Below are 25,219 nucleotides of genomic sequence, written 5' to 3' on the forward strand. Positions count from 1 at the left end.
GTTCACCATCCACCTCCTTCTCCCTTTCCTTAATGAGATTTGATCGAGAGCTCTTTCATCCATATTCGTAATGGCCAATATTCGGTATTGGCTCTGTAATGGCACAGAGCCTTTAAAATGCTTCAACATTTGTTTCTGAAGCAAAAAACCCAACAACTGTTATGCAAGCCTAAACATATTGACCTTATGGGCCATATGCAGCAAGAGATGCAATTCTTGAACCACGTGGGACCTGTTGGTTCTGGGTTGTAGGTGCACTGCTGGACTCAATAACTGCACAAGACTTCATATGCTTTGTGGCATAAATTCATTCATGTGCATAAATGGCATTTTGGAGCCATTTCATAGATGTCCTGAGTATGAGTCCTCTCCTCTGGCTGTGTAGCACAAGTCTTTGGCTCCATTTGCAAATGCAGGCAACATCAGATCAACTCAACTATGACCCAGAGCTGCATAAACAATTTGCAACGAGTGATTTATTGAACAAATTTCAATCTATTGTGAACCATTGCCAAACAGGTCCTAATGTCATCAAATGTATTTGTTGATTGAAATTATTTACAGAATATCATGTACAAATAACTCTTGGCGTTAAGCTATGCACAAGCTGATTGCTGCTAGTTCACGTATCCGAATTCAAGCCATTTGACATGGGTCAGATGACACACTTCCTATTCTCTGGCTGCATCAGTTCTTAGAATTGTTTTTTATATGATTATGAACTTGTCGTTCATTTTTAGCCAATATCGTACAATTGATGCTGGTTTGCTAAATATTCCTGTCAGCAATTTAATTTAGTATATTATTTGTGAAGAGTGAATGTAGAAAGGGTATACAACCAGCTTTGAAAAGAAATGTTTGAGAAACCCAAATGAATATGTAAGAAAAACTCTTCACCGAAGTTCCCCAGCTTTGCAGCAAATCCGGCCTCTGCTTATGCTTTTGGTGGTGTTCCCCAGCCTTGAAGGACTCTACATTTGGCTGAGCAAAATATGTGTTTCTTTTGGAAGGAGCCCTGGAAGCAAACACTACAGGAATGGGGAAGGTTCACAGCCCTGGGGGAGGCTGCAAGGAGCCGTGCAGCAGTAACCGTCCCAACGGCGTTGGTCCGGGTTAGCGCAGCCGGGACAGTGTGCACGCTGGAGGGGCTGGGGCAGATGTGCCGGCACACGGAGCTTTTCCTGCTAAATTCACAGGGTTTGTCTCAGGCAATTGGCTTTGCTGGCACAGAGCCTGAATAAAACTCAAAAAACAGCTCAAGATAGGCAAATCCAAAGTCTCTATTCAAACAGTGTTACCAAGACAATATATGGTTATGTGGACCCCAGTGTGCAGAGGACAAATCCCAGTGGAGAGACCAGTGGTGGGAGGACCTTTGCTGAGACTGGGGAGTAGGGGCCCAAAAACCATGCTAAATCCCATGCATCCTAGCTGGGCTGGGTGGCCAGCGAGGTCCAGGGTTCAAGGGCTTTCTGCTCCTTCTCTCGAAAGCTGGACTGCTCTTCAGCCAGGCCCACAAGCACTGGCAAACTGCTTCTGGCTTTTACCCAGTGCTTCCCTCCCCCCAGGCTTGGCATATAAAATACAAGGGCATCAATACCATAAGTAGGCTCACCTAGCCATGTCCTCTGGATGCTATCACAATACAACTGCTGAAATTGAGTGCTAAATATTGAAATAAGTCAGCATAAGGACCCCTGCTTTGGCACTTACATGGTGGTATTAAACGTATCCGTGTTTTAGCTCAATCTCTGCTGGAAAAGGCATGATTTGCCCATTTGATTTAATCCAACAGCTAGCTTTCCGCTGTCACTCCAGCTTCACAGCAACAGTCTGCCTGCATAAGCTAGTTTTGAGTGCTCCCCAGCTGCAAAATGAATTTTACAGTAGCCGACAGCAACTGTGCTGCAATGCAGCTCTGCCCTCCTGGACCGACTGAGCCCCAAGCCAAAATGCAGAACGCTGCCTGCCAGGAACCAGAGGCAACTCCAGAAGCAGCCGGGGGAGCTGTGCAGTTCAGATCCTTTACTGGCAGTGACAGAAACTCCTCTGCTTGGGCCACATTAACGAAGGGATGGAAAAATTCCCCTGACGCCACTCAAGGCTGCTTCTGCAGCAGCTGCACGGGAGCAGCTCTACCGGAGGACAGGAACATCTTGCTCTAGCTATACAAAAGCAGCAGCTGCAGAGTTAGGCCCTACAAGTAGATCCTGATTTTAGCTAAGAAAAGTAAAATTGGAAAAGATTCTGTTTCTTCTTCCAAGATTCTCTTTTCTTGAAACTTCTTATTAAATGACAAACAGTAAAATGAAGCATGGGGCTGTTGCTTATTAGATACTATCACTGATTTCCCAGGCAACATCAGCGGCTTTTAAAATGTATTTCAATCATCTGAAATTTGCTTAGAAATACTTAGAAAACTTACTGGAAAGTTGATGCTGTCTGTGACCAGCCGAAGAGAGAGTGTGTGTTATAATGCTCTCCAAGGTAAGTCTTGGAGTCGGGACACAATGTCTTTTGCGCCAGGGAACGATCAGAAATGCCTGAGAATGATACAAAGCACTGTAAAATGATATACATCACAATTCAAATCTCTTCATATTTCTACTCATTTAGGGGTGAAAGCACCAAAGAAAGAAGAAAAACTGAAGAAGTGCCTGACCTGCACTGATTAGAGGTTAGCGTGTAGCCATGAACACCTGCTTGCAGACAGGCATATGTGTCCTCAGGAGGGTGAGAGGACTGAGTAAACACTGCTAATTAATTTAAAGTTTTATGTCCAATAATTCAAAACATCTGTACAGATATCACATATTCAGTAAGTAATAGCCAGAAAGAAAATTTCTGCATTGCTGAATTAAGAATACAGTTACATATTCATTTACATAGTGACAAATTTTACTTAAGAGCAAAAATGTTGCAAGAAAAAAAAAAAAAAACAAAAAAAACCCAAAACCAGAAATTCAAATGCCCAGGGAATTTGTATGGTTGTGTGAAATCATGAGACCTTGGTTTGCATATCACTCAGCTGCAGATGCAGGTAGGCAACACGATTCTGCCCTATCATAGCAAAATTCACACCTAAGCTCAACTCTGGCCCCTCTCTTCCCCTGAGGCATTTAGGACTAAAAGACGGCAGGACTAATGGCACAGCCCCAAGCGGCATCGCGAGCGATGAGTGGGGAGTGTTGGAGGCGCGCAGGGGAGGAAAAAGCATAAGGTGCAGCAGTCCACAGGGTGTCATCTGCTACGGCCCGATACTCTGCACAGAAGAGAGCAAGGACAGATTATAATGGGTACATTCACATGCGGATGCGTTATCTTTCTCTTTCTATCAGCAGATCACAGGCAGCAGCTTTTCACCTCGGTGATAGTCAGGGGTATCCCTGACATGGCTGGCACAGCACCGGTTCCGCTGAGCCAAGGGGAAGCAATATGAGGCACAAACTGGCTGCACAGATGCTGCCTGGTCTTTGATCCCATATTAAGGACATGCTGGCAAAGCCCATTTGGTGTGGAAAGTGTGATTCTCATCCTCTGCAGGTAACCTCCACGAAAATGCCATTTGAAGTTCAGCAGGAATTGGGCAGGTCAGATGTTTGGTTTATACAATATATTTATTTTTAGAGATGGAGTTGAAAATGTTATAAAATCCTCTCAAAAAAAAAAGAAAGAAGGTAGATTCTCAAATATTCCTCTTTTGCATGCTTTATTAGGTGCACACACTATTGTAAATATTTCTCTGTGAGCAAGCAATCTCACTGCCTAACCACAATTTACTGTATGTTTGCAGTTCGTTACTACACAGTGCATTTCTCTGTACCTGAAACCCCATTACCCTCTCTGCTCTGCTGTGCCACCACAGCTGGAATCCTTGTGTTTGGATCTTTAGACACAAAGACCCCAGTGTGGCTGATCTGCATCAGAAATAACTTAATTTATAGGCAATTTCCAAGTAAATTTGACTGATACGGCTTTGAAGAAGACCTAAGATTCTGGGGAAAGTCACACTTAAAGTCCCAGCAGCAGGGAAGGCCATTTTTCTAGTCCTATTACAAGGCAGCCCCAGTGACAGAGGAAAGTGGCTTATGTTTGATACTCCACCAATGCTGAGCCAATGGAGTCTTGAACAAATATGTAACTGAATGTATAAAACAGGCATGGAAAGATGGAAAATGAGAGGACAGAATTTTTTTCTAAGAAATAGCCTACCCAGGATTTAAAAAAAAGAAAAAAAAAAAAGATTGTCAAGGAAACTTTACTTACTAGGAATGTAAGGAGGGTTATTGATGTCATTAACAGCACATCCAGGATACTGGCCTCTTAAGAAATTGGATGGTTCATTCATATCCTTTAATAAAGAGAGTAAGACACATGTTAAAAGCCTCATTTTCTTTTTTTTTAAAGAAGGGAGGGCAAATATAATGAGACATACAATCCAGATTCCATCGTAGTCAAGAACATCCTTAAACTCCAGACACATCTGGGTCCACCACTCAACTGTCCTGGGGTTGGTGTAGTCAGGAAACACCGAGTCTCCAGGGGGCCAGGCCTAGAGTTCACAGGTATAATGCCTGGTTATCTTCTCATTTCGGTTACATAGCTGCTTTATCACTTTGAAGCAGCACTAGACCAAATGCATGAGAGAATTTAATAAACCAACCTTTCCAACAGCAGGAGTTATGCCATCAGAGTTGTTCACCCAGACTCCCATTTCCTCTCCGAGATCATAAGGCCTGTAAGTGCCTGGTTCTTCATCCTTAGTTATGAAAGGGTCCTGAAAACAGTGATTACACTTCCATTATTGAAATCCCAAAGGTAACAATTACTTTTCTATTTGTATATTTTAGAAAAATGTGGGTTATGTTCTTAATGTAGATTGCAATAATATTGGAAGAAAAGAGCATTAAAATTTAATAAGAGTTGAGAGCACATAATAATTTAGGAAAAGTCATTAAAGATATGTCGTGAGTATTTCTTGTATAAGGCAAAAGTGATGAGAAATTATTAAATACCTTCATGTTTATTTTTTATGAGACATTCTATGTTCAAATGATTTTAGAGAGGCTCTAGATTTTACTTTCGCCCCTGCCAAGGTCTCTGATTGGCAGAGCTGGGTGCCACGCTGGACATTCCCACACTTGGACACCTCTGGGTTTCCTCCAAGGCAATCCTCATTCCAGCTGCCTCAGCATCAGCAGCTTAATGCTGGAATAACTAAAACTTCTCAAGAGGCTTAAAGTTGGGACACATCCAACCTCAAAAGGACCTTGTTAGCCCTCCCTTCAGATCCAATGTCAGACAAGGGTGTTTTATGCCATCTGGTGCAGAGTAACCCAACTCATGCATGCCTGCGGGGCCATACGTCTCTGTTCTCCCCAGGCGTGAAGACCACAGCGCTTTACACCCCACAGCTCGTCCTTACTGCCCCTTTCACTGTTTGGGGTGATCACCACCTCCCATTGCTGCCAGTGGCATTGACACCACCAAGTTCTCTGCCTCAGGATGGCCATTGGTAGCCACCAAGCTCATCAAAAGGGAGCCTAATCTGCTCCTGGGGAAGACAGAGGCCCACCATGCCAATAACTAATAAAGTTAGGAATACTTTGAGATGGCAGTGAATGAAGAGATACTATTCAACTCTGCTCAGCAGTCAACTGGAACTAAAAGGAGATAAGTGTGCTTTGCAATATGTCCCTAATTAGGAGCAGCTATCTGCTTTGTGTTATTTAGAACAGAGGAAGATCGTAGCCATTTTAGAAGAAGGGAATTCTTTACTTTTCTCTCAGAAAATGTTATTACTTCAGGTTCTGCTTAAGGCAAAACCTTTCAGTTATGAAACACAGTGGAGAAAAACACCACTGAAACAATTCTTCCATTCACTTATATCTTGTGCAACAAATTAAGTGAACTTTAATTAAAATATGATAGATGTCTAACTAATAAACTTCTTAAGAACAAAAAATATCTGATCCCAAATGGTAAATTTCTTTAAAGGCGTGTTTTAAAGCTCATTTTAATACCGAAATTAATTGCCCGATTTACTTGTAAGCCCTCTGATAGCTATAGCCATGGTGAGGAAAGTATATTCTTCCATGCCTCAAAAACAGAAGCCCCTGCTAAACCCTTACCTTAAGTACAAAATTCTGTTCAACTTTAACTATCTAGCTGGAGTGTCACCTCCATAAACAATATAAGTGTCCATTACATTTTTAACTTGTTTAATAGTTCAGCTTGGAAAAGAGAAAACTGTCCATCTGCAATAATTATCTTATAATTGTGGAAAAGATGTCTCTCAAGGGGCTTGAAGGCTGGAAGAAGTCAGCTTAATTAGCTACTCCTAACCCAAACTTCTGGTTTCCTTTAGCTGAAAGGTTATTCCAGTGCATAAATCTAATATATTATGCAGGTTTAGTATCGTCCTAAAGAGAACAAAACCCTCCCGTGCATTCACAGGTTGTTTGTGGGGGAGGAAGTTCTTGTCTGTTAAATCTTCCCTAACTCATCTTTTTAGCAGCTCTTGGAGAGGAGGTGCTGAGCATCCTTAACTCCAACTGACTGCCCTAAGACCTGGGGGCACCCAGCACTTATCCAGACTGACACACTTCCGCCTATGGCCCCAAACATAGATTTTGATGCACATCCATAAAAACTCATCTCTGGAAATTCTCGCTTCTAGAGCTCATAGAGCTGGACTTTAAAATGTTAAAGCTATCAAGCACTATTTTGAATCATGAGCATGTTGCTATTGACTTTTGAGTAATTTGTCACTCATGTCATTCCTAGCTGTTTCTATTTCTAGTGTGATTTAATGGAAGGTATAGAAGGTCTTTCATTAAAGCTCCTCTTCAGTAATAATATTTATCATTTTGCATTGTAGTCATTGTTACTTCTAGAACTTCTTTCTTTGTTTCTAAAGAATACATTTGTTCTGACTCAGCTGAAGCATGCACATTATTCAACGCAATAATGATGACCAAGTACTGAGACTCTTAGACAAAGTTTCCCTTAAATGGAGGTGGCCTCTGAAAGAGATCAGGATAGAGAAGTGCTGAAGGACTGCCTTTAGAGACTCCGGTAATGGGGCCATGCTACTATCAAGGTGGCCATAGGCACAGAGGGCTCTCAGCATTGGATGCAAGCGTGGGGACTGGACTTCCTGATGGTGAGGCACCAGCCAGCCCCGCGGTGGTGACACAACCGAGTTCAGGGTCCTGTCCTCAGGCAAGTTACCGGTGTTAATGCTGCTGGCAGTCAGGATCTGCACTTTGCTTGTGACCATAGCAGTATGACATGAGGAGGATGGAACCCATCTCCCCCCAATCCATTTACTAGAGGTTTTACATGACACTAAGTGACTGCAATCAGAGCCCATTTTCTGAAATCATCATGAGGGAGGCAACAATCTGCTACACTTGAGGAACTCGCTCATTACTGTCACTACCCAAAGGGAATCTAAATAGAAAATTGTTCTTTCGGTATCAAACTGGATTACGCTTGCCTTGATTGCAGTTAGCATGGCTTTGCTGTCACTTGGGAATGAAATCCTCCATACTGTTCCAGCTCCTGACTCAACTTATGGGAATCATCATTAAAGAATGCTAACAGTCAGAGTTTGACAGAAATATCAGCAACTATAATAAAGTGAAAATAGAATACTTCACTGTCAGTGCAACCTATACTTCCCATTAGCTTTTGAAAAATTAAGGTCAAACTGGATGAGCTTTTGTCCTTTTTCACAAACTTATCTAAAGAACAAGAGCAGAAGACAGTCCTCAGTTACAGGTTAGTGGAAGAAGGAAAGAAGGGCTTCCTAACTGGATTACCATTAGCTCATTGCATGAATTAAGAGTTGTTGTTATATTCCTTGCATCTGTCTAATAGCTGAATTTAGATTTATATAGCAGCAGCTCCTTGCACTGCTCTAGCATGTGCCATCTGAGAAACTGAAAGGGCTTTAAAAACGTTGTTGAAGTAAAACTCACAAGTAAGGAGATAACATAGCTCACCCATTAAACCGTGACTGCTTGCCTGTAGCTTCTTACCCAGCAGCAAGTGCAAAACAACTGGAGGCATCCTAATTTTGATGAAAAAGAGGTGACTACCTTGTATTTACCGAAGGGCAAGAGTGTGCACAGGAAGAGCTACCCCAAACTCATGGTATTTTGCTGATATATTCATGTCTCACAAACGTTTTTGAGATAAACCAATAAATAGGCAGGTGGTGTTTAACATTACAGCTCTAAGAGAATAGATAGTTTTTAGAGCAGTATTAAAGATACAGGGAGCCTAAACTGCCTAATAGTTGGAAAGAGCACTCAGTCCTGGCAACACATGCTCATCTACAGCTTGGTTAGTTATTTACAATGATGTATACAGTTAATTTTGGACTATTTTTGTCTTGAAGTTGCTCTCCATCAGATTGACTTAGTGATCTGTTACTGTTTAAACTCTGTGCCTTGGACCTCCGCTGATGGAAACTGTTTTCACTGCTGCACCCTGGAGTTTCTCATGATTTACAGCTGCAGAAGAACTAGGACCTTCATGGGAATGTATCTTTAAGGACAAATTGCTGGCAAACAGTGCTCACTACATAGGCTGCTATTTCCATTATCAATATGTAATTGATTACTTGAGCTGTGTGGTTTTGTTTGAGATTCCTAGCAGCAAATGCAATTATGGTACAATAAAGTGAAGATTAGGCCAATAATAGATACAGAGCAGGTATTTTTAATGAAACTACCAAAAAAACCCCCAGCAGACTGAAGAACAGCAAATCTCATAACTGTATTTTAAAAAGAAAATATTGATATGGGTATCTATCTGTGGTGCTGACTAGTCCATCCTCAGTCACATGCTAAACTTTACAACAAATTGTGGAGGAAAAAATAAGGACAGGGAGGCACTTCTGACTTAATCTATCTATTTGACAAGATAATGGGATTTTTAGATGAGGAAACTGCAGTGGCTCACGGTTATCTTGACTCCGGTAAACATCTGGTACACCACCACAAGTGAAAGAGGAACTGTCCCACAATTTAGGACTCTGCTATTCACTCTCTCTTCCTATAAGCCTTTGACAGGACCCCCATCACAGAATGAGGAATGTGGCCCTTATTTTAAAAGGACTGGATCAACCTAGGGACCAAACATTAGAGGCCTGTCCATTATGATTCAGCTGTATTAATTGGTCTCCTTACAAGTATGAGCCACCAATATAACATAGATAAATGCGATGCAGGGCTTTCTCATGAGATAATTTTTAGCAGAAAGAAGGAAATATTTCTGCCGTTCTTCAGACACTGTGGGGCATCATATGGAGCACTGTGAAATCCAGTTATCTGCTACACAGGCAAATGCATTCAAACTGGGGCACATATGGGGGAGAGCTACTACAATGAAATCTGAAGACCTCACCTGATAAAAAGAATAAAATACTTCAGTTTATTTAGCCTAAGAAAAAAGGCTGAGGGAGAATACGCTTGTTTGAATAAGTATATCAAGAAAGAAAGTAGAAGGACGAGAGACTGGCAGTTTGAGGCAAGTAAGAATAGTAGCACCCAAATGAAAGGTGTAAGCTGATCATTTAGGCTGGAAAATAGAAGACTGCAATTACAGCAGAAAGTCCTGAGAGGGACTCTGTGGGATTGTCTCCTCCTCCTTCCCCTGCGGGTCAGCTTAGCCTGAGCCATCCCTGATGCATCTGTCGGAGCTGTACGCAAGACCCGCTCGGGGAGGGACCCCTGGCCCTGGGCAGCCGGCTCCCTGCTCAGCTCACCTTGCAGACAGGCAGCGTTATCCTAATGTCTACCTTAAATCTTTTCTGCTGCAATTTAAAGCACTTTTCTTCTTATCCTGTCCCTAGTGGTTACAGAGAACAAATTACGCCTCTCTTCTCTGCGGCGACGCTTCACACCCTGCATGCGCTGCTCCGGGTCTCGGCACTCCGGAGCCTTCCCACCCCGACCCTTCCCAGGCGGCGCGACTGCCCGAGCCTGCGCTGGGGAGCGCAGCCCTCCTAGGACTGCGCTGCTGGGCAGGCCTGGAGAGCGAGGTCTTATGGATCTATCAAGGACTTTTATTTAATTTCTTAATTTATTTAATTTTTAATTTAAATTTCAGTTGGTCTCCAATTTGCTTGCCACCATTGGCACGCACTTAGCTATTGTGACGAAGAGTAATTTCGGCACAAGGACATGTATGGGGACTTGCTGGAGAGACACAGCAAACTGTTGGAAAAATTGAAGTGGAAAGATGGAAAACTCCCATTTTCACTTCTGCCCAAATTAATTTGTTTGGTCATATGTCAGTTTTGGTTACGGGTTCAACATACTTTTCCCACAAATTTTCATGCAAACAAACATCTCTTACATTAATTTAGATAAAAAGTAAATACAAGGCATACTAGCTTTCCAGAGTGATTATGACTAGTTTTTTTTCCACTATTCAGCTATTTTTGTGTGCATATTAAACTAATTTGTTTATTTTCAGGAAAAGAATTGCATGAAAGCAATCCTATCTCAAGTCAGCACCGAACAGAGGCAAAATTTCTCATAACTGAGTGGGAAAAAGTGAAAGAGAATTAATGTTGTGGTATAGAGATGGTGCTGGTACACAGATATCTGATAAATGCAACATACGTAAATATGAAATCTGTGATAAATTGTTCTCTAGCCAAAACCAGCACATCAACAAATGACAAAAATGGAAAATCTGCTGCAATATCATGTGTGCATTAGCACCTAGATACTGCTATGAACACTATGCTGCAAATAGTTCTTATAAATGGAGAAATAATTAGCAACATCGTTAATTTACCAGAATCACGACATTGTGCATTCCTTCCTTCTTCAGCTGTTGGAGGTACTCTGGCAGACCTGCATAATTCACTTCATCATAGGTGAAGTCCAGGCGACGTTCCATGTAGTCAATATCAAGATGTTGGACATCCTAAACATTTTTAAAATAAGCATTACGTGAGTACTTCATCCAGCTCTGGGGTCCTCAGCACAGGAAGGACACGGACCTGTTGGAGCGGGTCCAGAGAAGGGCCACAAAAATGATCGGAGGGATGGAACACCTCTGCTGTGAGGAAAGGCTGAGAGAGTTCGGGTTGTTCAGCTTGGAGAAGAGAAGGCTGCAGGGAGACCTTATTGCAGCCTTTCAGTACTTAAAGGGGGCTTATAAGAAAGATGGAGACAGACTTTTTAGCAAGGCCTGTTGCAATAGGACAAGGGGTGATGGTTTTAAACTAAAAGAGGGTAGATTCAGACTAGATATAAGGAAGACATTTTTTATAATGAGAGTAGTGAAACACTGGAACAGGTTGCCCAGAGAAGTGGTAGATGCCCCATCCCTGGAAACATTCAAGGCCAGGCTGGATGGGGCTCTGAGCAACCTGATCTAGTTGAAGATGTCCCTGCTCAGTGCAGAGGGCATGGACTAGATGATCTTTAAAGGTCCCTTCCAACCCAAACTATTCTATGATTCTATGATTGAAGTATTTGATACAGAAAATGAGAATGTATGCAACTGCATTTCTAAAAGGTAACTAACATATGAAATGAAACCTAAGAGATTGGCTATAATAATTGTAAATAATTGTTAGGCCAAATTCAACTCCTGTAAACTTACATGGTATTAACGGACAAAATGGAAACGTAGAAGTCCTAGCTTAGCAACTGTTTGGCAGTGATATGCATCAGAAGTACCATAATTTATTTTCAAAATGCTAGCACCTCATACTGCATAACAGCAAATCCACACCAGAATCACCTGCTATGCAGCCAAGAGCAACACTTAAATCTTGTGTTCAAAGCCTGCTTTAAATGTTCTTTTAAGCATTATAAAGATATTACATGCAAAACCACTACATAAGATTATGAACATCCTTTTATTCTACAATTCTCTTTGTAGGATAATCACTTTTCCTCTATTATAATTTCGTTCATCTCACTTTGGATTGTAAAATTAGCATACACAGTGAAAAATTCATACTTACGTATGGGATATCATAGTAGTGCATGCGATCAACAGTTTTCTTTAAAACATCAATGTTGCCATAACCCCATCGGGAGAGGTGAAATCCCAGAGACCAGTAGGCAGGCATGTGTGGGCGTCCAATGGCCTACAGCAGGAATAAGGAATACAGAAATGCAAAGGGTGAGATGAAGGGAAGTTATTCTGAAACACCAGGAGAGGCTCCCAGCCCATTTAAGCCACTAAGATCAGGGCACAGGTATCACACACCCATGAAATACCCTTTCCTTTCTCAGAATGGCCCGCTGTATGGTATGCTTGGCTTCAAAAAAACGCTTCTCCTGGTGGACCCTTGTCCTTAGCAGAGGCTCTGAGTGACACCCACACTGAGCATCACTTCTAAGAACACCCCAGTGGAAGACACGGTGTATAAAACCCAGGCTCATGTTAAATGAGGGTCTTGCTGAGGTCTCAGCCTCCGCACAGTAGGAAGTGCCTTCACTTAGGCAGCGCGTGCCAGCAGAAACCCAGCGTGGAGCCTCGCACCACCTGACCCATGCCAAGTCCACAAACCCTTGGGTCAACAGCAGGCAAATCTCCAACGCTACACAGCAACGTCAGCTTTGCTAATTTCTCTTGCTGCATCCAGCTGAACTAACTCATCAAGAGTCTGATGTTTATTTGAGCTCTCTGAAGTTTTAATTATGTTTACACACCACCCTGATGAAATTCAGTTACTTATGACTGACTGCTCTTATTGCTGGCCCACAGCATTGTGTTGCCAGGCATTGACAAACCTCTTCAAGGTCAGAGTTACTGTTTAGTCCCAAAATTCTCAACTGAAACACAAGGTAATGAGTTAAATATGATTTTATAAATATTTGATTTCCACTGGCTCCACATAATCCAGCTGTAAATTGCATGAGGAAACTCAATTGAGAGCACAGGGGAGCGAGGCATCCTGCTCTGCTTCCCCCGGTGAGAGCTGCTCTGGCGACCTGGGACAAGCAGCGAGGAACCACCATGTGTCTGTTCTAGAAACAAGCTGAAATCTGGCGTTGCCTCATTAGTACACACTGGTGTTTTCTGGGGGACATCACTTGAAATCCTTACTCCAATTTTAAACAGTTAGAGCCCATGAAATTAAACTTTGTTCAGTATTTCTAACATCCTTGCAGGCAACACATGAAAATCAAGTAGCTAGTAAGCACCCATGACTTATTAATCAGTTGCAGCTATTGACTCCCTTTGGCTAATTAACTGTTCCTCCCTTGTTTCCTTGTGGATCTCCATAGTTAGGTAATTATGCTAAGTGAAAAAAGAACAAAACTTGCATATTGGCAGCTAAACCCCATCTACTTTAATTAAACAAAACAAGGCACTCCTGGCACTGTGTATCTATTGCATTGCTAAGCTCTCTAGAGATCGCAATGCATAAAGGCACATCTTCCTATGGGATTTTCTCCAGTAAGAGTCTGACCTGGGAAAGCAATGCTGAACTTGAAATTGCTCTAAACTACGTCACAGATGCTAGAGCTGGTGCGATGTGCAGACTGCACCAGACAGAAAGACGGATGGAGGACAGAAGTGGGGAAAAGCAGAGGATGTTTTAATGCACACAGAGTAAATTGCTTCCAAACAAGAATGGCTTGTGAACAGACAGACAAACTTTAAGCACTAAGTATTACAAATTTGGCTACACAGTGTTGCTTTCACTTGTTGGGATGCTGCTGCCTCACCTAAGAAAAAGCAGGAGGAGGCCAGAACAACTGGTGAGGTTAATGGTTTGAGTTCCTCCAGGAGGGATGCTCTGGCTGAGCAGCATAGCTGCCCCATACCTCTGCTACTCATCCCATTTAACTCTTTTCACCCTCCTCAACACCTACTTCACCTCCAACTTAGGTGGAGGCTAAGCCCTTCAGAGGAAGCAAGAGCTATCAGCAGCAAGCTCCTGACACAGCTGCACTTAGCCTTTGCTGCACGCTGCTGCGCACTTGCTGGGAGAGGCCCTGGACAGATGAAGGTGGCTCCCTGCCACGTAGGGGAAGGCCAGTGGGCAGGGACGTGCCGTTGCCACCACAGTGCAGTCTCGTCTGGTTACAGGTGTCATTAGTTATTTCCAGCTTGTGTGGACACACTTGGTCCCCCAGACCATCTTTCAAGCTTTGCTGGGGTTTCCCATGGAGAGAGAATGGGGCACGATGGCTGGGAAGGATCTCCTGGACACCCTGTGAGCTGGCACGGAGGTGTCCAGAGCACAGCAAACCTCAGGGCAAGAAGCCTGCTTCTCTGTCAGAACCACACTCGCCATATTAAGGATAAATTCATCTGAGGAGGCAGCAGAGCTTGTTTTAGACCAGCCAAGGCTGCAAGATGAGCTTGTGAACCCAGCACTTTGTGCTCCTAAAGCAGATGCACATTTTGCCCTTGCTTTCTCTACTGTAAACAGAGTGACCTCTACAAACAAGGTTAAAAAGACAGACCAAAACAAAGGAACTCCCTAATGAAATAAAATGTTTTGTGCATAGGCTTCTCCCCTGGGACAAGAGGAAGAGGGAAAATCAACTGATAAATATTAATCCTGTGGCTGACCGCAGAGCCCAGTGCCGTGGCAGGATGTCTGCATGGCATCCTCTGCCTCTCCCCAGGCGGGCTGGGGAACGGGAACCACCACGGGGGTGACCAGCCTGGGCAGAGGCAGCGGGAGCTGCTGGACAGCCCTGCTCCGGGTCCTGTGATACCCCAGGTCGCTCCTGGCTGGGGAGGACAGTCAGCCCGGGACATCACCAATACAACATGATTCAAGAGCTGGATTGGGATTTGCTTCTGCCCCCATGTCCTATCGAGCACCCAGGTGGACACCAGCGGGGCTGGAGGTGGAGCTGTGGCCACCGGTGTGCTGGCCAGGGTCCTTCCCAAAGGGCACGTCCATGGCGCTGGGGTTTGCTGAGGTTCAGCTGCTCACCCTTACGTGACGGTGCTGTCTCGCCTGCGGACTGCAGAGCTGCCCCACGGCAAGTCAGTATTTCATGACAGCATCCCTTGAGGAGTCTGGGATTCCAGCTGAACCAACTGAAGAAAATCCACCTTGCAAGCAAGATATTAAGTTTTAAAGCAATTAGTTCCCCAGGTTCACCAGGCTGGCGCATCTGTGGTGAGCTTAATTGAAATCAGCAGAACATCTGAAGAGGAAGGATGAAAACAGGGCAGCTGGGAAAACAAATGTTCTTTTTTCTATTTATGCTGTGGACTCTCTCTAATGGATCCCCCTGAAGCTTCCTGATAAAGTAACTGGCATATGGTACGTACTCGCAGATGGATCAGCAGAGGCAGGGATGTAATTTTGCAAACCTGAAAACTCATGTTGGATTTGATATATATTTAGGATCTAGTTAATTCATATAGATTGCATTCTGCATACAAATGATCATAAAATGCAGTAGCCAGAGAAAGCCTGCTTGGCAGAATTGACTCCCATAGAATCAGAAAAGGTAAATGAGGTATGGCAGGGGAGGAAAACATGAGAAATGCAGAAACAGCAGACATATGGGGTATCTAAGCTGAGAAAAAAAAATGGGAAGATATGGTAGTACAGAAGCAGAAAAAAAAATAGATCCTGTTTTCTCTTCCACAATTCCTCTTGCACTTGGTTCTTAAATAACTCCTGGTGTTGTTTAATAAATTCACTGTTAGTTTTTCCAGGTTTACATAACCTGGCATTATGTAATTTTTTTTCACTTTTTTCAGATGCACCTGAGAGCTGATGAATCTAGGAGGTACCCTTGAAGCGTTTTGCAGTAAGAACAAAGTTCAGTGAAATCATGTATATCTTAACAGCTAAAATCTGTGCCCAAGGAGCGGGTGATCTGTATTCACTTTCCCTGTGTTGGGTTATTGGACAAATAACATTATTACTATGCGCATCAAGAATATCAACTAAGTTATAAATGCTATGTAGTAAATCAGGATCCTTATTCTATTAACACTGTGACCAAAGACTTTGATGTGAGAGAGACAGCTGAACAGTTATGCCCTATATATCATTGAGGCTGTAGAGAGAGATACTCTTTCCCGTGCTTACAAAGGAGCTGAGATCTCCAGCAACGCAGATACAGGGGCTCAACATGAAAGACTGCTAATCTTGCACCCTAATTAGCCATATAAAATGACTCTTGAAGCTTGATATTTGCTTAAACTTCCTTTCTTTAAGGAAGAGCTGTAGGAGGAAGCTATAAAAGTCCAAGTGGGTTAACGCTCTGGATTTAGACACAGAAATAGTGTGTTTGGATAGTCACACAGTTGCTAAATTACACAGGTCCTCCCGTGGCCCAGATATCTGTATCCAGCTCATCCTCTCTGGCTGAGGCAGGCAGGTGAGTGCTGTGGGCACCTACTCAGGCAGGGGGTAACCTTCACTCAAAGTCTATGCACAGAAGCTGAACTTTATTTTAGGAGAGCAAGAAGAAAGTCCCTGCAACTGCTGAACCATTAAGAAGATGCTCACAACCTCAAGAGTCTAAAAATTTTAAGGACTTTCAATGCCAAGGTCTTCAAACCTTGTTCTTTGCTGCACAAACACTTATCAGCTGCTTAGTCTTTCTTGGGGGAACCCATGAATTCAACTGCAAGACTCTCACTGAATCCTCTGTGATAAACTGTAGGTACAAGCAGGTTCCCCAAGTTACCTCTCAAATAGGAGGCTGGACTAGAGACCTCCTGAGGTCCCTTCCACCCAGAACTACCCTACGGTTCTGTAAGGAGGAAGTAAACCAGCAATTTGCTCTCAAAACAGAATTAGGAGACATGCAGTATGCGCTCTCAAAGCTTGTCATCAGATAATTTGTGGTAAAATAACAAATTCATGGCCTTCACCCAACAGCTGTTAAATATCCATTTGTTGAATTATAACTTTCCTGAGTGTCTTGTTATGGAGCTCATATGCTACTGCTACGCAGTATTACTCTGTCCTGAAAGGCCACCAGTGGACTTGGCAATGGTGGTCTGGTATTAGGTCTGGCTGTAGAGCCTCAGCTAGGCTCAGCTCAATGGCTGAGCTCTTTAGCTTATTACTGCTTTTTCCCACCCTCCTGCAAACCAAGGCGTTTGCCATAAAAAGTGAGATTTGTGTTATATAACTGTTCCGCACACTGGACCTCTTCTGTAGTAGGAGAAAAGTGTGATTATTGTCAAATATATATATAGCTGTGGCAGGATCATCTCTGATGTGCCAGGAGCAGTGCTCCTCACGGCTGGGCTCAGGGACAGAAGGGAGCAGAAGAATCAGGATGGAGATTTCTCCTTCCCATTGCACGATGCCCAGCACATGCTCTATCGCTGCTTTCACTGCTGTAGCACTGCGGTGCCGCTGGCAGGATGCGTCCTACAGCCCATCTCTGCTCTGTGCAAGATGCAGCAGGGGGGACGGAGGCACCGACATTCAGCCCCCTGCTCCCTTCCCACTCCTGCATCGCCCTTGCAGCCCATTTAAAGCAGATTAGCCTGGGCCACGCTGGCACCCTGGGCCACCATGGCTTTCGCTGCCACCTGTCCTCGCCCCGAGGATGCACAGAGAGGCTGGTGGCCCTGGCAGGGCAGCTGCAGTCATTCCTGATCCCCACGCAGGAAGCCCCACTCTTGGCACGGCCCGGCTGCCCCCAGCTGGCCACACAGCAGCGGCTCTGGGCAAGAACCTGTGGGCCACCCCTGGGTGCTGGCAGCCACCTGGAGAGGTGCATAGGGAAAGCTTCCGTACTCCAGAGACCCAGTAAAGAGCTTCATTACAAAGTTGTCCTAACTCACTGGTTTGGAGGCAGCTGCATAAAAGCACTGAGCAGCTCTAAGCTCCTAAATCTTTCACAGAAACACGCATGGCAGGGGCCAAGGGGGTTGCTCACGTCTTGAAGTGGCACTGAAGGCAAGAGCAAAAAAATGTTTGAGAAAGGTGTGGAGCACTTCTTTGCTCTGGACACAGCTCCCTTGCTCTCAACAGCCATGCACTGGCTGGCACCTGGCCACCCTGCCATACCACTGGGGCCATCCTGGAGAGGATGCAATGGGTGGTCCCTGAAAAAAGCCCCACGCAGTGATTTGGGGCAAATGCTTCCACAGGTGGGAGGTGGGTGCCATTGCCCCAAGGAGCTCACTGCAAGCAGGGCAGCCTGGCCCCACCAGGGTCCCCTGCAGCTGGGAGCTCCCAAAACACTGCTTCCCAGAGGAGACCCATGCAAACAGCCGAGGGAGCTGAGGGATGCTGCTGAGCAGTGTCTTGCAGACATTGGTCACACTGCTCCTTTCTACCCCCTCTCCTTCCCTGAGGCATGACAACGACCACGCAGGAGAGTCCTCTCTGTGTGACAGAAAATACAATTGGAAAAATAAAGTCTTTTCTGACTCCTTCACCTTCCCACGTATCTTGTACATAAAAGCCAAATCATTACCCTAGAGACTAATAATATGGTAATTGTAACATTTGCGATCCGGGAATTTCAGGATGTTTACTGAAGAAGTTATTATTTCACTGTGAAATTGCTACCATGCATTCTCTAAGATTCCCTAGAGAGCTAAGCGCAAGCTCGAAGAATACAGAGCAGGGGATTTTTTGTGCTGGCATGTGACATGTCTAGTTAGGAGACGCCCACCATCTCCCCTTTACCTTGTTTTCTCCACTCCAGCTCCATTTCCAGAGAGGCAGAGGTGGAAAGTGAGCTGCCAGTACCCATCAGCTGGGGAGTGAGAACTTTCTCATTTTATTTTCAGCTGCTGGCCACCTGCTAAGCCACAGAAATGCTGCCTTCAAACACCAGCAAAAGACTTTGAAAAGCAACGGGGATGGCTCTAATCTCCATCACACTGCCACAGCGACTCCCTTGAAATAGATGCTTTCATCACAGGGATCACAGCTGCGGCTAGGGGCAGAGTCGCTTTATTTTTTTCTTTCTTTCTTTGGTTTTTTTTTGGTTTGATTGCCAATGTGTAAGTTCAAAACCCAGTTTGCTGGTTGATCTGTGGCGCTGGGGTCGGAGCTGGCTGGTGGGGAGGACATGCAGAGGGAGCTGGAAACCTCTGAGCAACAGAGCAGTCGAGCCTGCTCCGGGACGCGGAGGAGCACCAGCAGCCTCCCACCTCGCTGGGAGGCACCACCTGAACGTCTGCTTGGAAAGGGAAAGTCTAGCAGAGCTCACCACCCTGGGGAGGCTCCTGCCTTCCCACAACAGTGGCATGAGCGAGGCTTCTTCTCCCTTCCATCACCAAAACAGAACCGAGCAATACTTTCCTTCTGGGCTAAATCCTCTTTTTCCCCCAGTCCAAACCACAATATTTCTGTTTTCATTTCAGGCACTTTAAAAGAAGGCAAGCATAGGATATGGAGGCTTCAAAATGCCAGGAAAGACAAAATGTTTGCTGAAAATCAGAGCTTGGGCCCCTTGGTGAGGCGGCAGAAGGGAATGCAGAGCACATGTACATCTCACTGCGAGCTCCGGCTGCCCGGCTCTGGGATGCCCTACCGCAGGCTGCTTGGCACCTCTGGTTGCAGCTTAATCCTCAGGGTCTGCATGCATGAATCCCCCTTCTCACAGTGACACGCCCCTTCTCAGCTTTGCTCCACACTCTTTAGGCTTGGCACTGGTTTCTTTATGTGCAGAGCTTGGTTCTGAGGTGGCAATTTTCTGTGCAAGGGCCCAGGTAATGCATCACCCGGCATTTGGTGACCAGGAAGAACGTGTTACCTGCTATTTTTTTCTGGGCGGCCCTCACTGGATACGAATTGCATTTACACTCCCAAAACAGCTATTTGCATGTGTACTTTCAGTTCTTTGGAAAACATTGGGCAATTGGAAAGCAAGTAGTTATGCTCTGTGAGACAGCAGTAAATATGGTTTTCTCACATCTATGCTCTCCAATGCAATTACATGGGTTTTCATTAGTAAAAAACAGGCTGACGGCTCCAAAATCAACAGGCAATTCCACTGGCAAATAAAGGCTTGAAGTCTTTGAAGTTCATTCAATATCTCTGAAGTCCAGCAGATGTAAAGTTCCCAAACATTCCCACCTGTGCTCTGCCTAGTTTGTTTTCTCCATCCACAGTGTCAAAACACAGTTATGGTCATGTACTGAAGACTGTAAATCACGGCCCAGAGAACAGTAAGCTTGGACAAATTTCTTTCTAATCATTTCATCCCTTTAATGCACTCCTGCTCTCAATCCTGAAATGCTGCAGGAAAGGCTAGAGATGTGCACCGAATGCCCAGCCACTCTGCTACACTCAGACCGTTTGCAGATGCTTGAGCACGCACCAGGTTGCCCATGGACCTGAAGTTACGGCTTTGTATGAACAGATCAGGGCAAAGCTTTTGGCTGCGCTACCTGCTGACACTACCAGATACGGACAGGAGTTCATTCCAAGGTACTGCCCCGTGTGCCATATCCACTTTTCTACTAACCTCTGTGTATTGCTGAATTACGTTTTCGGGAGTCGGTCCAAGGAAGACATAGAAGTCAAGGATCCCTCCAATAGTGCGGAAAGTTAGGGATGGGTTTGGACTCAGAGAAACATCTGAAAGGAAAAAAACAGGTTCTCAGTACAAACTAGCTCTGCACTATGCGTGGGAATGGTTCAAAGCTCCGTCAGGGGAGGTTCAGACTTGACATTAGGAAGCATTTCTTTAGCAAGAGGATGGTCAAACACTGGAATAGGCTTCCTAGAGAGGTGATCGATGTCCCAAGCCTGTCAGTGTTTAAGAGACATTTGGACAATGCCCTCAATAACATGCTTTAACTTTTGGTCAGCCCTGAAGTGGTCAGGCAGTTGGACTAGAAGATCGCTGCAGGTCCCTTCCAACTGAACTGAACTGAACTGAACTGAACTATTCTATTCTATTCTGTTCTACCCTACCCTACCCTAGATGCATGCATGCTAGGCTCTTCCATGCCTAAATGTCTCCCCAGGCAGAGGTGGCTACACATTCAAGTCACTACCCAATGCCTTGTGGGTACGATCAGATGAGCAAACAGGACCTGTACGTAGGCTAGCAGTTGCCCAGTGTTTCTGTAATCTCTGCTTTCAGATTGGCATTGTGCAGCAATAAATCACAGAAACCCACACTGAGTAGATTGCACAGATCCATTTGTCTCAGTTTCATTTGTATAAAAAGGAACCACAAGCTTGTGTTTAGGGTTCCTTTATGCTATTTTAATCTTCTTATTGGAAGTCATTGCCTGCCAGGGGAAAATGATTTTATAGACTGAGTGAAGATTCCCCTTTTCTGAAATTATACCACTGGATTAATACAGTAAGGTGACCATGGCAACGCACAAAACTATTCTTCACAGACAGAATATAGGACTAACCTAAATTGATTTGATTCAGTTATGCCAATCCCAGAGGAAATTTCTTCCACCTTCTCTTTTCCCTGTATGTGCATCTATTTTCAAAAAAAAAAATTGATCATATATTTTCACTGAAAATATCTTACCTTGTTAAACAGTCATTCCAGTGAAATCCCTTCAAAAACTTTATAGTAATTCCTGGAACCTCTGTTAAGGAACAGTCACTCATATATTTGTACCCCATTGAAAAAGCAATCAGCAAACCAGGTGTTTTTATTTACTAATTTGCCATCTTTCTATATGCAGTCCGTATAGGCAATCCATATATCTTTTTACCTTGTGCATTGGAGTTCAGAAGGAGAACACCGTGGGCGTTGGAGTCGGCTTCTACACACATATAGAAAGGGTGAACTCCATAGAGGTTGGCAAATGACTGAAACAAACAGCACATTAGGTGTGGCCTGACTTTTCTATTTTTCACTATTTTTGTCAGCTAGGTACGTATGCAAAGACAAGGAAATAAATGCATTCATAACAGAGACTTGTTTTGAAAGGTTGGGGATTTTTTCATCTGAAGTGGTGTGAAGTCAAATTGATAGAAAAGAGTTATTTTTTCTGCCTCAACACAGTGCTTCTTATTAGTGTCTCTTAGTTAAACCCTCCATATTCTGCCAAACCCTCCAAAATGGCATGGGTAAGAAATACTTTGCTAGTTAAAATAGACTCATCAACCACTGACCCCAGTTTAGCCAAACATCTAATGAGTCCTGGTGAAGTCCAGTTTGTTTGGGTGAACAGGGCTTGATACAACATGAAATTAAATGCTTTCCTGAGCCAGGATCTTGGCACACAAAATACTTTTTTTTCTGAAAACTAACTAACTGCACTGTGAGAAAGCTTCTGATGAAAGGTTTCAAAGTCCCCTCAAAATGACTCATAGGTTTGTCATTTGATTAAAACTTACGACACCTGCAAAACCTGTGACATTCCGTGTTTACCGCAGATTCACATTAGCACTGTTACTATACAGGGAGGGGTGCTCCCTCGGCAAAGCTGTACCTTGCCACCTCCTTTTTGTGATACAGGCTTAGGACAAAGTGTTGCATGAAGTGAATTACCGTTGGTGCCTGATCCCTGCTGAACATGCCATAGGTAGCGAAGTCCATGCTGTGTTTGAAGGACGGGTGCTCGTGTTCGCCAAACCCATACACCGAGGTGGATGGCACCGTAGTTGTGATCTGAAGATACTGGTTGGAGAAAAACAGATCAACCAGGGCACTGTCCCACCTGCGACAAATAGAGGGACACATGATTAGTTCGCTTATCTTTGGTGTGCATAATTTTAAGTTCACATCTGGCTATTTATACTTTTTCTGTATTTTGGAGAGTAACAATATTAAAAAACCATTAAATTCTGTGCATGCTTCTAACGTGCTTAACCTAACACACATTAAATTCATCTTGCAATGGCTGCAGACATCTCATCTACTTATACAATAACATGCATCAGTGTAATTTTGAAAAGAACAACTAAAATAAGAGAAGACACTATCTATAATCCTATTACCAAAATAAGTGGTTGCTTGTGCTATTTCTATGACAACGAACAGGGCAGGCTAAAAATTGTTATTACGCAGTGGGGTTCAGAATCCTTAATGAGAACAACACTTAGTTGTTATCAGTTTTTACTTTTTAATGCTTTGCTGGATCAGGACCCGAATACTCTTGTTACCCCCAACTTTATGCAGGCACCTAAAGCAAAGGGACAGCTTCCTCCAGGCTCTGCTTGAATGAGATGTTTTTATTGTGATGACTCTCTCCTGCTTCTCTCACCAGCTTAATGCCTTTATTTCTATTGAATCATCTATGGACACAGGCTCACATTTTAATTAGGCGTTACATTCTGTTTCCTATCTCTAGTGCTATAATGAGCTGCAAGCTAGATGGAGGAGAACATAGTCAAGCTGTGGAGAAGTGTTTCGTTAATGGCACTGTGTATGCCATGAGTACCACATTTAGATAGCACCCTCTCGAGCCTTGTTTAACCATGAATTTGTTACAGCTAATTAAAATAAATGAGCCAAAGCCATAGAGCATAGAAGTGGCATAACTCTCCTTTTAATGGTCTTTTGTCAATGATTTTGACAAAATTAAACAGTTGATCAAATTGACCGGTAAATCAGAGAAGTGGAAGACAAGCTGTGTCAGGAGGGAGCTCCCTGATGAGCCCTGCCTGCCACCCGTGCCACTGGCACCCCTGCTTGGGGACAAGTCCCCGCTTCTGGGAGGACTGGGGGGGCACCACCGCTCCCACCACACTGGCCTCGGGCAGCTCTGCTCTCCCCATGGGGAAGCAAGGACAGCCACTCACAGGGATACCCAGAGGCAGATCCAAGGCACCCTCCTGCCTCTCCATGCAAAAGGCAGGCACAATCCACCCCTGAAATGTCCTAGACAAGTCCTAAGTCAAGCACATGTACTGAAAGCTCTATGTATTTTTCAAAAAGTCTATTTGGCCTTTCTCACAAGCAGGAAAAGTAAGCATTTGTATTTAAGTCTTAATTTGGTTGTTTGCCAGCAGCAGCTCTCCCTCCCTTCCATCATCTCCTCCACCTACGCACAGTACTGAATAAGGTTATTTTCTTATAGGAAGGTAAACGCACACAAAATATCCCTGAGAATCAGATCCAGCCCTTGGCAAACAGAGGCCTTTCTGCAAGAGGCTGCTGCTATGTAGGAACGGGGATGGGCTCTGGAGATATATTCCTGTCCAAAGGAGCGCCGTCACGTAGCTCTGCTCTGTGCCAAGGCAGGCACGGTCACTGCTCTGAGCAGACCACGGGGTTACGCAAAAAGCAAAGGATGCCGGAGGGGAAATGCTTTGGGAAGAGCTTAAATGTCTGTCCTAACTCATTGAGCACTCTCCATGATGCCTTTTCAGAGGACGTGAGGCTTTGTACATTCATGGTACCCACACTATGGCATTGACATTTCCCATCGTGAGAGCAATTAGTGTTACCAAGGCATTAAAAGTGCTTCTTCTGCTCAGCAAGTCCTCTCCCTGCCCAGGAGGGTCACTGGCGTGGTGCAAACCACAACCCTAGGAACAACCCCTCTGCTCTACCGCATCTTTACATGGCATGGAGAAACTGCTTTATGCCTCATGCATTCCCTCGGGCCACTGTCATGAACTCAACTCCGGCATGGCTTCGCCAAAACCGTGCCCCTCTCTGCACCCCTCCGTCACTCGGCTCCCCGGGGGCTGCCAGTCCCAACAGCGTGCTCCCGGTGCCGTGCTGCCAGCCATCGCTCTCCACCAGCCTCGTCTTCCGTTAGACCTCCGCTTGCCAGAATGGCCACACACTAAATATAGCATTAACTACGACATAAAAAGACTGGTAATGACTCTCTCTTTTTACCAGGCACTGTTATGTCTTCTCCATCTGAAGAAAAGCATGGACGGGTTTTCCCCTGGCACCTCTCTCTGCCGCTGCTCCCAAGTGGCTGCCCTTGTGCTCTGCAGAGCGCTGTGCTAAGCTGCTGTATTACTTTACGTGTTTGCTTGTGTTGTGTTGGCAAAGAGCAATCATTTCAATGAAAAAAATGATGTCTGTCATTCCTTAAACACTTGGAAAGAATAAAAGAAAATGTTATATTTCTCCCACCTCCCATCCTGCTGGTTTAAAGCAGATAGAAGGAACAAAACAGGAGGGAGCATAAAATGACACTATGTGCACAGGAATTTGCGTGGTTCTCCTCCGACAGTCCTACAAACCATAACAGTGCTGTGATGGACAACAGAAGGAATCTAAAAATCTAAAAAAAATCTAAAATACAGCTGAGCAGTTGTTGACTGTCAAACCCCTACCAGCAGTTAGGCATGGCAAAGCCTGTGAAGATGAGAACCCTTTTC

General features: G+C 44.4%; 1 protein-coding gene across 1 annotated transcript in view; it reads right to left on the reverse strand.

Moving 5' to 3' along the window:
- LOC309589744 (sucrase-isomaltase, intestinal-like) overlaps positions 1-25,219 on the reverse strand; it is a gene marked incomplete at both ends in the record, with an annotated part of 55,705 nt that overhangs the window by 22,062 nt on the left and 8,424 nt on the right. The window contains 9 exons of the mRNA XM_082310221.1: positions 2,426-2,543; positions 4,267-4,351; positions 4,436-4,552; positions 4,664-4,777; positions 10,819-10,950; positions 12,002-12,127; positions 20,421-20,533; positions 21,643-21,739; positions 22,425-22,593. Of these exons, the coding sequence (XP_082166347.1) occupies positions 2,426-2,543; positions 4,267-4,351; positions 4,436-4,552; positions 4,664-4,777; positions 10,819-10,950; positions 12,002-12,127; positions 20,421-20,533; positions 21,643-21,739; positions 22,425-22,593 (1,071 nt within the window). The remainder of the gene's footprint in view (positions 1-2,425; positions 2,544-4,266; positions 4,352-4,435; positions 4,553-4,663; positions 4,778-10,818; positions 10,951-12,001; positions 12,128-20,420; positions 20,534-21,642; positions 21,740-22,424; positions 22,594-25,219) is intronic.

Source organism: Platalea leucorodia (genome assembly GCF_965183815.1).
Source record: "Platalea leucorodia genome assembly, chromosome: 4".
Taxonomy (NCBI): Eukaryota; Metazoa; Chordata; class Aves; order Pelecaniformes; family Threskiornithidae; genus Platalea; species Platalea leucorodia.